Here is a 15,097-nt window from a genome sequence, read left to right on the forward strand (position 1 = left end):
TGCTTTGATAGCTTTGTTTGTTTTGTTTGTTTGTTTTGTATTTGTAATGTAATCAAAATGACGTAGCGGAAGTAGCTAAAAGCGTCTGCATGAGCCAGAAAACGGACATTTAGCATGCTATTGTTTTCATTAGCAACAAGCAGATGCAGCTTTCGCTATAATTTCATAAAATATAATGTCACGAATATTATACTTATTTTAATATATAACTTACCGCATAAATTAGTGACAAACAGACCATGAAAACAAAGCACTATTTCTTCAGAATATTTTCCTGATTTCGATCAACTTCAAAGGATTGGTGGGGGGGGAGTAATTATGGCCTAAAGTCTTCATTTGGAAATGTCGCCTCTTACAAATTCGCACCGTTTAACAGGACACTAGAAATTTCCTCGGTTATTTCTTCCACAATCTTGATAGCATCTACTTCGATCTTCTGGACATAATGTAAACGAACTGCATTCTTTTGCATAACTACGACGGAAGCCTGGAACTACTATCTATCAACTCTAACTGCATTCTTTTGCAAAACTACAACGGAAGCCAGGAACTAATATATATCAACTCTAACTGCATTCTTTTGCAAAACTACAACGGAAGCCTGGAACTACTATATATCAACTCGAACTGCATTCCTTTGCAAAACTACGAAGGAAGCATGGAACTACTATCTATCAACTCGAACTGCATTCCTTTGCAAAACTACGACGGAAGCATGGAACTACTATCTATCAACTCGAACTGCATTCCTTTGCAAAACTACGACGGAAGCATGGAACTACTATCTATCAACCCAAACTGCTTTCTGTCTGTTTGTTTTACTTTCATGTTTGTCTAGACATTTATTCTTTTCTTGGGGGGTATATCTTATTTATTTGCAAAGCAATAAGCGCCCTCGGTAGTTCGTGCGGTCACTCCTCCATTTCGTGTCCAGGGCCCACGTTGCTTCACCTGATATTTATACGTGGCATGTCGATAGATATAGTAATACATCAAAGTCAATAGTCAGGATAGAATTGCTAATGGTGGTTTGTTTATGTTGTTCTTCTTGAATTATTATCTTTCACTAGTATTCGTTCTTTTATTTATTTCTTCTATTTATTCACTTATTATATCTTACTTAATTCTCTGTTTTGAAGGGTTTGTATTTGATAGTACAATCGGCAGTTTTATTTCTTGTAATTCTTGTTGTCACAATTTACGGGAATACCTTATATAGCACTCTACCAAGGGAGCTAATCTTTTGGATATTTATTTCCAAGATAATAAAGAGTTGCTTCTCTTGAGCAGGTTGTTTTGCAGCTTTTAGCAGCGCAGTTTCTGAAGAAATATGTTACCCCGAGGTATTCATACAAATTCATGAAGTTAAGAGTTTCACACCTGCAAGCTGCTATATTTGATGACATATATTCACAGTCAATAAGCATAGATGAGTTTACAGAATGTAATAAGAGTGATGGAAGGAGAGAAATAGTGGTACCCTATGACCACACGCAAGTTCTCGCGGTAAAAGACTGATATGTGTCGAGAAAATCGATTCGTTCAGTGACCACAAACAGTTGTGACAAAGAGTGATATGTGTCGAGCAAATCGATTCGTTCAATGACCACAAATAGTTATGACAAAGAGTGATATGTGGTACGAAAACGTCACCAGTGTTCTCCTAAATAAGAATTATAGTTACAATTTTCATGTACAGAAACCAAAGTAAGTCCTTGGGAATAAGCTAAATAGCCGCTTAATCAACAGGTATAACAAAATGAGACCATAACAAGAAAGATTCAAAGTAGAGAACTCCCACTCTTGTCAAAATGAGTTTTCGTTCCACAAAAGAAAAATAAATAAGTACAAGTCCCTGGGGATACAATAAGGCTAAAATCAGCCTCTTAATCAACAGGTAAGAGAAAATGAGTAAAATGTTTGATGAATATCACGGAATAATTAAAAGCTGAGAGATCCCACTGGTGTCCAAATGATTATTTACTTCACAAAAGAAAAGATAAATAAAGGGCTAAGCATCTTGTATAGACGTTCGATTTGAAAATTTAGTCTATTAACGTTGACCTCTTAATGGATGAAAAACAGATTGAGAACATAAAATGGACCTCACCAACATAAAATGGACCTCACCAACATAAAATGGACCTCACCAACATAAAAAGGATCTCACCAACGAAACAGATTCAAGTAGCACAGCTTTTTTGCAAGAGCAGTTTGTAAGTGTTGAAAGTAAATAAAAAAAAGATTAATTCTTTGGATATCTTGCACACTTGGGAAGACGTTTTAGAGCAAATACTGATAATATTAAGGAAAAAGTTAGATGAAAACCACAAGGAACTGTTTATAGACATTACAATAGATATTAAAACATCACTTGTTGTTCTGTCTGCAGCAAATTTACAAAACAAAAGGTTTTATAGGAGGTGTAAATTTGTATAGAGGTTTTATAGGAGGTGCAAAATTGTATAAAGGTTTTATAGGAGGTGCAAATTTTTATAAAGGTTTTATAGGAGGTGCAAATTTGTATAAAGGTTTTATAGGAGGTGGCGGAGAAACAGGTACTGGATGTGCTCCATCATGAAGCAAACATGATTCGTTTCTGGACTTAAATGAAAACATATTATTAAATATTTAAGATTACTTTTTATTAATTATCCCATACATATAGCAGCAAGTCTGTCATATGTCATCTGAACGTTCGATAGTCCAAGTGTTCAGAAGACAAAATCACGTTAGCAGAAATACTTTACACTTGCTCCGCATTCCTGACGATAGAACCATCATCATCATATTCCTTCTTTTCTAAATATCCTTCTCCCCTTTGTCTTCATCTTCTTTATAATTTCCTTCTTGTGTGCGTCGGTATTAATACCAGGGTTTAATCAAAGTTGGAACCAGACTCTTGCTTTTCGCTAAATTGTAGCAACTAACAATACAACATTTCAGGACCATGTCATGCTGTAAGAGAAACCTACCGTCACAACCACCCGGCAGTCCTCGAATTTAACACAAATTTCTTTGTAACCAGAAGGACTAGTATGCTGATAAATTTACTAGTCCTGCCAAATCTTTTCCTAGTCCTGTCTACAAAACAATGTCACACACTTGTATTGAGATTAACAACAATTTTATTTCATAATTAGATTTTTCATATGAAATGCAGAAATGCAGAAGTATAAATCCCACTTCAAATCATCAATCCGTCAATTCACATTTCTTGTTTCTCAACATAATCTGGACCCAATTCCAGAAAGGGATCCAGGTGTCCTTTCTCGTCCTCCACATGCACTCTGGGTCCATATGGGGTTTGTTTTCGTCTCCTTACCCGTCTCCCTGAAACATTCCACAAATGTATTGCTGGTGATGGATCATATGTCGGAATATCATTTGTATGAAACATGACAAAGAGTAGGTCAGACAGAACCCAAGGTCGCAAACAAGATCTCCAGTCACTCTATACCATTTTCATCTCTAAGAAACCGCTCTCGGCATTATCAGAGTGGGCTGGGATTGTCAGGATAAAGTCAATCAATGCCAAAATATTCTTGCAGTCAGTAGCACATAATTTTACAACTGTGGACCAAGTCAACGCATAGATGTCTTTGTAGCTGCAAAATAACAGAATACATTAAGAAAATATTAATTTGAATAAATATACATAAAGAAAAATGTAACGTCAATACTTAAATAATGTTTATATTGAATTATTTGTAAAAGCTTTCTTTATTTCTTTAAATGAGTATCTTTTTAATCAAGATACTATGCTAAATAAAGAATTTTAAATAAATCTGGCATCAATGATGTTTCTTGTATTAATTTTTAAATATTTGAATATACACCTACTTTCTGTAGACTAAGCTCTTTAATATGTCCCATTCCAATTCCACTACATCAGCATCCACTCCTGCACTGACAAGCACTGTGTATTTAAATTTTAAATTACATTTTAATACCTGTTCAAAGTGGTTCCTGATGGCTGTATATCCTATCCAGAAGCGGTCAAGAGCTCTCTCAGTGTGCAGTAACCTGCGTGTGCATCCAACCCTGCTTGGCATCACTGGTGATATGTATAGAGCAGCAAATGACTTCTTTAAATTACTTCTATGGAAGGGACTGTTGTGGTTATATTAATACAGAACCATCAAAAGAGTGTTCATCTTTGTGTAACGGGAGGTTCTTGTCACTACATTTTTATATGCCAACTCAAGGCTGTGTGCAAAACAGTGAATACCCTGTAAAGCTGGTTGGTTGTTTTTTAGTTTAGATACAATTCCAACATTTTTACCCATCATTACACTTGCTCTGTCACTACCAAAAGCAACAATCTTATTCTGACAATTAGTGATTCCAGCATTATCCAGTGCAGTGGTGATCACCTTCAGGATCCCGTCAGCATCTGCCTTCTCTACACTATCAATTGCTAGGAACGATGATTTAATCACTCCTCCTTTGCAAATTCTTATATAAACAATTTCCTCCTCCTGAATTGAACTGTCAGTACAACCATCGCACATTACTTCAGGAAACCTTGCTTCATTCACATCTTTGACAAATTTCTGCCTTTCACTTTCAGCCATGTAGTGAGTGAATGCAACTACCTGTTTATCATTCCTGTAAGTCACTCCAACATCAACTCCTTTCATCTCATGCAGCTGACACATGCATACAAAATCAATGAAGTGTCTTCTGTTCTTTACGATAGCATGTGCATTTCTAAACAAATTAAAGATCGGTCAAACACATTCCGATTTAAACTTTCCAAGATCTTACCAGCGGTCGATTCTTCTAGTGGTATCTGCATAGCTAGTTTTCTTTCTGAACTCTTTTTGTGTTGCCCACATCTTTCATGTACGTTTATCGATTCAATTTTAAAGTTAGAACAGCCCGCAACAAAACTGAATGTTTTCTTCGTGTTTGTTTTTGTGAATTGTGTACACCAGTTACACCGCATAACGTTATTTTCCTCATTATAATTCAGCCATTTCCTGTCTTTTGTCCATGTCTTCTGAAACTTTCGATTACGATTTTTCCTATCATAAAAATTATTCCTCTCGTTTATGTCATTTTCATTCAACTTTTGCTTTTTCCGGTGGATGAACACCTTCTATAAAACGCCACATTTTGCCTGTCTTATAAAGAGGGAATTGTGCCTCGTTTTGAAATACGAGATGTTGCAGTATAGCTGACGTGAATTATTTAAAGTAAGAAAAGGAATGGCACAGTGTTCTTTATATAAGTAAGTCAGAGCAAGAAACAAGTTTCAAAACACGTGCCTCTGCACACACACACACACACACACACACACACACACACATAAAATTGAATGGCCTCTCCCTAATAAAGACTTGATTTCAGCAGATGTTCTGCATGATCAAAGCAATGTCTATTGTAAACACTGTTCTACAATATTAGCATCAGAAGATAACGTTAGTGTCAGCTTGGAAAAGGTGTGCTCCCATCAAACGAAGCCATCCGACTCGGCGCGTTGTATTTAACTGCACCAATTAAGATCTCATCAGTCGTAAGTTTGGTAATTATTCCTAATTAATCTGACCTTAATGTATTGTTGAAATTAATAATAATGAGGAAAAATATTCAAATCTTAGATGCCCATACTCAGAGATTTTAAGTTGCAACAAATGTACGGCATTCTGCTTGGATGTCTCAATGTGAATTCAATTATTTGTTAATTCTTGTAAGGAAAAAATATAAAAACTATTCTTATCATCATAGAAAAAGTAGTTGTATGTAAAGGATATGTCAACAACATAATCGTAATAAATTGATCTAATTTTTATAATCATTTCGATGCAAATGTAAAATATGCAGTTTCCCATTTGTGACTGTTGAAGCGTTTGGCTAGCGAGCAAAAAAACCTTAAACAAAAAAATATGCAAAAAATATTTTGAATAGTTTTCGTCATGTTCCTTTATGTGGTATACCGCTTTTCTAGTTTGTTACTGTGGTCAAGTGAATAAAGTGCGATACCACGTCATTTTTTCATTTAGTACGTTATCAGATTAATTAGAATTAATTACTAACCTTCTGTTGTTAATGACAGGACCATAATTTTGTGCTGTTAAGCGAAGAGCACAAAATCGGATGACTTCTTGTTACAGAAACCTACCTTTCCGAGGCAGAAATTGACTGCATCTTCTCATTCTAATATTTTATGACTGTGTTTACAATGGCCACTGTCTTTTTATCTACAGAACATCTGCTGCGGTCAAGTCTTTATTAGGGAATGGCGTAAGCAAACGCTGACTATTGATAACCGAAACTTACTATCCCATCGGACTATTAACATTATGAAAGGAAATCTTCTAGCTTCGGGCTAGCGGACTACCACTCATTTCGAGCCCTGCTTTGAATAACCATCAGCATGGTATGATCTCTTGTTCAAATCTGATACGTTATTAGTAGCTTTCCTTTTTATATTTTTTTTATATAAATTTTTTGGTCTCTGATGTGGTGTTAAACAGAATGTTCAATACCACTTCTATTTCCACTATGTTCACCATAAATTGGGATTCCATAAATCCTGATATTGGAACCTTGTTATGCAACACCTTCTTCAGTCATACTCTTGCTACCGTGGAAGAAAATACCTCCATTCCGAGTTTTACGTTTGCTTTTTTATTTTGAATCTTTTTGTGTGACATCTTAACATGTAATAAAATTAACCCCATTCCCCAACTTAATAATAAGTCACAAGTTAAACTACTTTCTCGTTATAAGATAAGTCAACGTACTCTCAGTAATAAAATAAAGCATTGCGTGTAAATAATCCATTTTACATCCTGACTGCATATTTAAAGATTCTGTGGAATTTGCAGCCTGTTAAATTGTTTCAATTTAATGTTATTGTTGTTGGGTTTATTATTTGCTTCCCCTGGCAACGAATCTTAATGTCAGATGGCAGTTTTCGTGCCTGGAAGTAAATAAGAAAAAAAGCAAACCAACCTAACAAGCCCAAAAACAGTTTTATTACTAAAATTCCAGTATGATACCCAACAATCTGATGCTGTCTTCCAGACCTGTTAACTTTATTTGGCTAGAATCATGTCACGTGATGCTCTCAATCTGCTGACTGAATCTTGTCTATCAAATTGTAAAATGTACTTATACAAAGCTATTCACTGGCGTTTATGTAAATAAAAATCTTTTTCGTGCAATATAGTCTAATCACGTTAACTATCATTGCAATTATTGGATTGTTAGTAACAATAAGTTTAATAACCTCAAAACAATGATAAGGTGTTTTATTTGTTACTTTCTAATTTTAAGTCTGATATTTAAGTCTAAAAATAAAAAGCAATAGAAAATGTGTTTTGTCGGGTGCAACAGAGCCTCTATTTGCTGTGACCAAATTCACATGTGAATCGTTAATGATTTCACAACCTACACTTTTCATTTTGTTCACTGTAAATTAAATTTAATCTTGATGAGTTTACATATTCTTCACATCTCATTTTGCATTTCATTTTTCATTTCCTCAATCAACTTTTCTTTATTGCAATTGTTACATTTTGCAAAAGAGTGTAATTCCATTGTTCAGTTTCAGATTGAACTGCAAAATTAAAGTTCTTACTGAAAAAAATGTTATCTGTATGTTTACACGGTGTCAAAGGTATACTTGATTGTACTTCATCCACATGGTGCAAAATCTCTTCCCATATCAACTGATTATGAATAATTTTGTAATACGTTTTGTGAGTGAAGGTTTATAAACTCTTAAAATTCTACACAGCGAACGTTTTCTCTGGGAAAAGTGAAATGCTCATTGTATTATTGAGAGGAAAGCATGTGCAGTTGGCACGATGTCTATTACTTCTTTGCATGAAAAGCTGAGAGAGGATTAAATGTCGACATGACTGCATATATCCAAATCTGATTACATTTATTTTATTCCGAATCCTTCAGACTAACTTGAGGTCGAAGACGTTGTATTTCCTTTTCCTCAGCTTTCCTTAGATGTCGCTGGTATTTACGACGTGTTTTTAATGTTATCTCTTTTTATTTAATATTTAATGTCATTTTATAACTAAGCACGGAGACGGTGTGCACTTTAGTCAATTTATCACGTTGTGTGCCACTTCAAGTGTGATATTTATCGATGATTTTGCTCTTCGTCCATCTGACGATGTAATCGACATAAATTCACATGTCGTGCATTTCTTAAATACTTAATTTTCTGGCATATGCTTTCTATTTTCAGCATCTGTCAGTTTCTATAAACTCAATCAAAACTCAAATACTGCTCCTAAATACTGTAATTTATGTAGTGTGCTTCCTCAATCTATATTTGTGGTATTTGTCTTCGATTGTAATTTGCACTTTTGTTTCTTTATGTTCTAATTCCATGATCATCGTTTTCTTGATTTCACTTCTGCATACTTGCCTTTTGTCCATTTTGTTTTAGAATATTTTAAGAATTTCACCAGTAAAATTGTTGGTCATATAGAGACAATGCATGTTACTAAAACATTATGTTGAAGCTTCCATTTTGTAAGTGACAGGACTGCCTTAAATACCTTGCATGATTTTAAATATTTCACTGTAAAGTTAGGACTGTAGCCAATTGCAAAGGTTATTTTTATTTTAAAATTCTGACTGTTTAAATAATTTTTAAGTTGCACATTTAAAATCTACCAATCGCCAAACAACCGAATAGACTTTCCCATGCTGTTGTTCTGTTTTTCTTCCTTGCTTTTCTTCAACTTGAGTCATGTCCGTTTATCGGCAATGAGGTGTACTGCATTCCTCAATTAAATCTGATAAGACATCCCAATGTTAGATTTGAATTTATGTATGATATATTCACCTTCTAGAATTTAATGGCATGTAAAGTATTTCCACCTCATGTGCCTTTTTATTTGTATGAGTTAGTTATATGTATATTTGATTTGTATTTGTCAGGTTTTTTTCTCGACAATTATTGGTTATGTTTAATTGTATTTTGGACTTGACCACGTCCAAAATCAAGTTTACTCTGTACATGACTAGGGATATTGATGCTGTTTTTTTTTGTTTTGTTTTTATTTGTAAACAGACAATGCCTATTTATTATTTATCTAGCAGTATGGTCAAATATTAGGATCATTATCAATAAAGTTAAACGTGATTATTTGGGTCTTCGTCCAAGATATTAGACTTTCCCATGAATAACTTGTTGTACCTGATGTTTTCCTTGTCTTTTATTATAATTTTCGGACCAGATTTTATCGGTTTACAACTTATGATTTTCACGAAATGAACATTGGACCTACTATAATTTTGTTTGCTTATGATACCATCAAAAGCAGAATCATTTATAGTTTTGTGTTCATTTGTTTAGTCGGGAAGAATTATTTATTCAAATAATTATTCTCTGCAATTACAAACTGCTGAATAATATTCTTGGACAGAAACATAAATTTGTAATTATAGTGAATTCCGACAAGGACATATTGGATTATATTACTGTGACTAATTGGAAGACTGTTAGCACATCATCATACTTCAGGCCACTAGTACATTAGTACATTTATGACTGCAGGTACATCAACACGTTTGGTGCTGGATTTTATTTCGAACACCACTGGAATTTACTTTGAACTTTATTCATTATGAACAGTAACATAACCTTTTGTACTACTATTTGGGGTTTAATTTGTATAACTATTAGTTCTTTTTAAATTTTGACTTTGTTTTCCAGGGAAACAAATTATTTGTTGAATTTTACAAAGTTATTGGTTTTCTCTCTTTTGTGTTACTCGTTTAAGACCAGATGGTCAGAAAAGTTAGCTAAAAAGTTTTCGGTGTTTACTTTTCAATCAAATCCTGAACTTTTATTGCAAAAATGTTGTTTTACTTTAGAGTGGAATACTCTATCTAAATCAGATTTTGTCCTTTGAAAACACTGAGCAGGTTTTGCGCTTGATCCAAATTGTGATATTGAAGAATGAAAAACCTGGCACATCCATATGCGTTTTGTAGACACAAGTCAACTTCCCGTAGTTTAATGTGGATTTTTGTATTTAAAAAATACTTGGTTTTTTTTGTAACGATAATAGATGCTATTAAAATTCCGAGGATGCGAAAATTTTATAAAACTTCTCGTGACTTTATTTTTCCACTCAATAGTTGTTTTTCGCTACAAAAATATTGTACGCTTTAAAGCTCTGAGCACCTTGATTTACCTTTTCTGACATGTAAAGCAAAAATCTCGAATAAACTTTGTAACATTTTTGACTCTGCTTCTTGTATCTACATTTTATCAAAATGTCAACTCTTGGTATGGAAGCAGCTTTAACCTTTATTCCTTGCTTTTACGATTGTAATTTGTTCTTTTGTTACTGTTTAGGTAATCCTAAATCGATAATTTGTTCCCCTTGACTTTAAATTAAGAAAGTTTGTTCAGCAATAGATCTTAACATCTGCAAGTTCTTGCGATTAAACCAACCTTATTTGTCCACAGAAGGATTACCTGAAAACATACATTATTATCAATAGAGAAGTTTTCATTTTTGCACATTTTAATCTACTAGAGTTCATTGAGTACATTTACTCGCCAATTTAGTAGATACTGAAAATAAAATATTTTATTTTCTACATCTTTTTTGCGTCGTCTCTGAAATGCAAACTTCCTTGAATTCTGAGCATTATTTCTCCACGTTTTTCAAAGAAAAACAATCAGTGGTTTATTATATCCTTTCAATTAATCTCTCTGACGAAAATTTGTATTGCTTAATATTTATACGAATGATACTCTGACAAAGACTTGTGTAATAATTATATGAATCATACGCCATGATGTAAACAAGTCGAGAATTATTGTCCAACATGAGTCAGGTACTTTAGTAAAATCCTTGTTACCTTGGATGGCAATGATGTTAAACAATACACGTCTTTGAGATCATGGAACCGAAATATCTAAGAGATCGTTCTTTGGAAGGTGTTACCTGATTGGGCCCTTACAAAACGCAACAAGAAAAAAGTGAAGACAACAAGCTTTGTACAATTTAACAAATAATTTATTTCCCTAGAACAACAAGTTAAAAATGAAAAAAGAACTTACGGTTTTACGAATCAAATCCAAAAATACTATAAGAATTAAAAATAGAAGTCCTAGTAATAAAAAGTCCTAATGAAACTGACTTCGAACCCCGATGAAATCCAAAATGAAAGGAGATGACGTATGTTGTAGTCAGCGTCATACTGATGTGTCAACAGTTCTTTGTTGAATCACAGAAAGTAATATTCCAGTTTGAACTCTGTACAAATTTCGATATCTGTCTTTGTCCAAGAACTACTTTAGAGCGCAAGTATTTCCAGGGAAAATTAATCTCTTAGAATCAAAATAATAATAAGAAAAATAAAATAATTAGCCCAACAACTGGTCACAGCATAAAACACTTTGACTTCTCAAGTGTTATCGCAAGAATGGCTATTATTTCGAAAAACATCAATAATAAATCTAGCTACAACACAAAACAGATGCCCAGATGTGGGTCAATCTTCTGGAAAAAACTAATTGGTATATTTTATTTGACACATAGGTCATATATGGTCTTGATACCACTTTGTGAATGTTACTCTGAGAAAGAATTTTAAAACAGTTGTTTACTAGAAACCATCAATGGTTCTGAATCAAGGTCAGGAACTAGATCAGCATTAGAAACAAAGTTCCTATTATTAGTTGTTTACTTTGAAAATAAAAAATATAACTGAACTTTATTCCAGTAAATAAATTTACAATACAATAAAAATTAAAAGTAACAAGCAAACTATTAAATTAAATCAAATATAAATTATATCAAATATACATAACAAGGGTAAATTCGTTCATTAATAACCTAAAATTAGCCAGAAGTATGTTGTATCGGTACGTTAAAGTGCACGTTAATTCCAAGTCATTCCTCCTTCAAGTGATTAAGGGCTATTGTATAATGGAAATTATTGATCTTTTTCATAAAAGCTCTACAGCTTGTTATCTGAAGGCTGATAAATGAAGACGAATTGTGTATACAAGTCACGAAGCCATTACTGAGAAAAATAATAATTTATTTCCATACACAAATGCGCACAATATTACGATCTGCTATTTACCTTTCGTCCTTTCATTAACATAAGAAACAGGTGGGAATATATGTTTCCGTTTATCCGGTTTTTTATGTGATATTGAATTACAGTAGTTTTTGAACCCACTGATTCAACAGAACATTTTTAACAGAATAATTTTAACCAATGTCTTATTCTCCTTTTCTCAGATTAAACATCTTTTTTTTCACCAGCGAAATATTTTTGTTGCAATTTTTCGTCAATCGATTTACATACGCATTTACCATTCTTTAAAGAAAACATTTTGAAATCGTTGCTGGCATAACACGTGTGAACTCCCATTCTTGTCTAGAGATGCAAGTGGACATTTATAGTGTTCTTACTAAAGCCATTTGCAGGCAAACAGTTGTTTCAGGGCAGACTTGATTCTTCATGTAGAATCACAATGGCTAATGTTTGTTTTTTTAAAGATGTTAAGCTCTGAATAATCACTGCTGTAATGTTTCTACAGACCCCGACCCAGCTATATTGACTGTTTCAATCCACGCACGTAATGTGTTAACGAAAATAAAAGGTTCTTCATGTTCATGTGAAAACTGTCGTTGATTTGACAAGATACATTATTTGAATCATTAGATGTATAATATTATTGTTTTGTAAACTTCTCTGTCCCAACGTTATTGTTATATTTCGGAACTTCATTTTCTCAAAGACGTAATGCAGCCGTCAATAGCACTGACGAAGAATGGAGAAAGAAATGCATGCAAATAGATGATGAAGTATGCCTTAAACCATATATAAGAAAATAAATTGTACATCCGTTATATATATATATATATATATATATATATATATATATATATATATATATATATATATATATATATATATATATCTGTGTGTGTGTGTGTGTGTGTGTGTGCGCGCGCATGATAGGAATGAAGTGGAAACATTTAGTATTTTCGTAATAGCATAAGTGGAAACATTATTTATTTTCGCAATTGGATAAGTGGAAACGTTCAGTATTTTCCTGAATGGATAAGTGACAATACAATCTTTTCACATCAGTCAGGAAACATTCCCGTATCTACTAAAAACGTAGATATCCTCAATGATCATTGTTTTTACCAAGATAAACATTAATGAAAATCACATAGCAGGATTGAACAAGTCGTCGTGAATAATAGAGTTAGAAAGTTTAGATTAGATTCAAATAACTTGCACAATGATGGTAATAAAGCTAAACAGACTTCGCTGTATAAAAGAAGTATAGAATGCCACTGATGTTCAGGTGTTACTAGATCAATGTACACTGCATCATTGTGCTCTTCCTCAAGAGTTTAGATTTTAACAATACACTTGCAAAATCCTCAACAATGGTACCAGGCGGAAATAAAGCCTAGAACTGGAAAATGTTTGCCTCCAGTACGATACGATTACCTCAGATACAATTGCTCAGTAAGTTAACGATACTCACAGTAATGGAATTATTTTCTTCTACGATTACATTATGGAGAGAAATCGTATCATCCAGTACAGTTTGGTGCATCCTCAGGCTGAACGAAAATGGAATGTCTTATCGTACTGTGCAATTAAGAATGAAGAAAGTTATCCTGATCTCTTTTACAACTTAGCAGGTAAACAATTTTTAGGTTATGGCAAAATATGGTTCTCCCCGCGCCTTTTAATTAATGCGACATTCTACAGAAGTTAATAAGTATTTTTTAAATGAACAATGAAAACATACATACATTAGTAACAATTATAACAATTATCGTAATTGTATGTATCTGGTTTAGTTTCAAAAGCGTGCCCGATAGCATATTTCCTAGTAGCTGTCTCAAAATAACTAGCGTACAACAATCTATCAACTTTCAATGAAATACAAAATGAAACGCAGATGCTCACAAAATGTACGTCTGTTTCATTACTGATAGTCGGGTCGATATCTAAAACAATCATCTTAAATCAGTTATATTTTAGGCATTACTAAATGTAGCTGAATCAACCTCGTAACATGATTTGTCCAGTAGTTAGTATTGGAAAACATTGAAATAAATCCAATAAAGGCTGAACACATTGATGTTTTTGATTACGTCGTTATCATCTGTCCAGCTTTTCTGTACACACTATTTGCCATACAAAGTGGTTAATCAAAGATTAAACGGTGATCGGGAGAGACCATAACGATAAATTCGGCAAGTAGTTAACGTCACTGTATGATACATTCAAAGAACAAGTGCTGTGTTTAACTTATAATAGTTGGAATGCAGCTTACATAGAATAAAGAATAGTTTTATATGCATAAAAGGCTAGACGCTAACCAGTTTGTTCAACAAAATATTAATATTATAGTGACATGTGCACCTGCCGATGAGATTTAGTTAGATTCTCGACCGCAATAGTTAGAATTTGTCTTCCGTCCTGTTACAAAAGCACCTAACCTAACTTGAATAGTTTTGTTTGGTTGACAGTTGGTCATATCAGTATGGGGGATAATGCAATACTACAATGATGTGATCAAAGATTTTAAAGAAAATATAAGGTTATTTTTGTAACTTCTTAAACAAGTACAAAAATGACAATGAAAACTGTGTTCAAAGAGAACCATGTTACTATTCCGGATCAAACTCAAAAAGAAATTGCACATGAATTGAAACAGAAGAAAATAAACAAGCTTCCGGATTTGGATGTCCTTTCCAGTGCCGACTTTTGACGTGACCGCATAATAAAGAGGTTTTCTTATCCACCAAAAGAATCGTTTATCGTATTAATATGAAAGAGCAAGCATCCTTATTCGTCTTATTGTTAAACATTTTGTGATTGTATGACCTGTGAAAATTCATTCCTTGAAAATGTTGCTTTGTTATTGAATGTGAAAATTTTGTTCAAGTTAAATATTTGTAATCCCACTTTTGGCTACGTCTTTGCGATACTATCTATTCATCTTCTTCATAAACCAGCAGATCTTTTATCTCAACCCACAAAACTCTATAATCGATGTTCCACTTAGTTTATCTTTGAAAACGCTAAGCATCTTTTATTCATTAATGGG

At 33.3% G+C, this 15,097-nt stretch overlaps 1 protein-coding gene across 1 annotated transcript in view; it reads right to left on the bottom strand.

Annotated features, from left to right (window-relative positions):
• Positions 1 to 4,127: 4,127 nt before the first annotated feature.
• LOC149803087 (visual pigment-like receptor peropsin) overlaps positions 4,128 to 15,097 on the bottom strand; it is an 85,564-nt gene continuing 74,594 nt past the window's right edge. The window contains exon 4 of the mRNA XM_089953882.1: positions 4,128 to 4,652. Coding sequence (XP_089810008.1) covers positions 4,128 to 4,652 — 525 coding nt within the window. The remainder of the gene's footprint in view (positions 4,653 to 15,097) is intronic.

The sequence above is a fragment of the Sinohyriopsis cumingii genome, chromosome 3, assembly GCF_028554795.1.
Source record: "Sinohyriopsis cumingii isolate HCF-2022 chromosome 3, ASM2855479v2, whole genome shotgun sequence".
NCBI lineage: Eukaryota > Metazoa > Mollusca > Bivalvia > Unionida > Unionidae > Sinohyriopsis > Sinohyriopsis cumingii.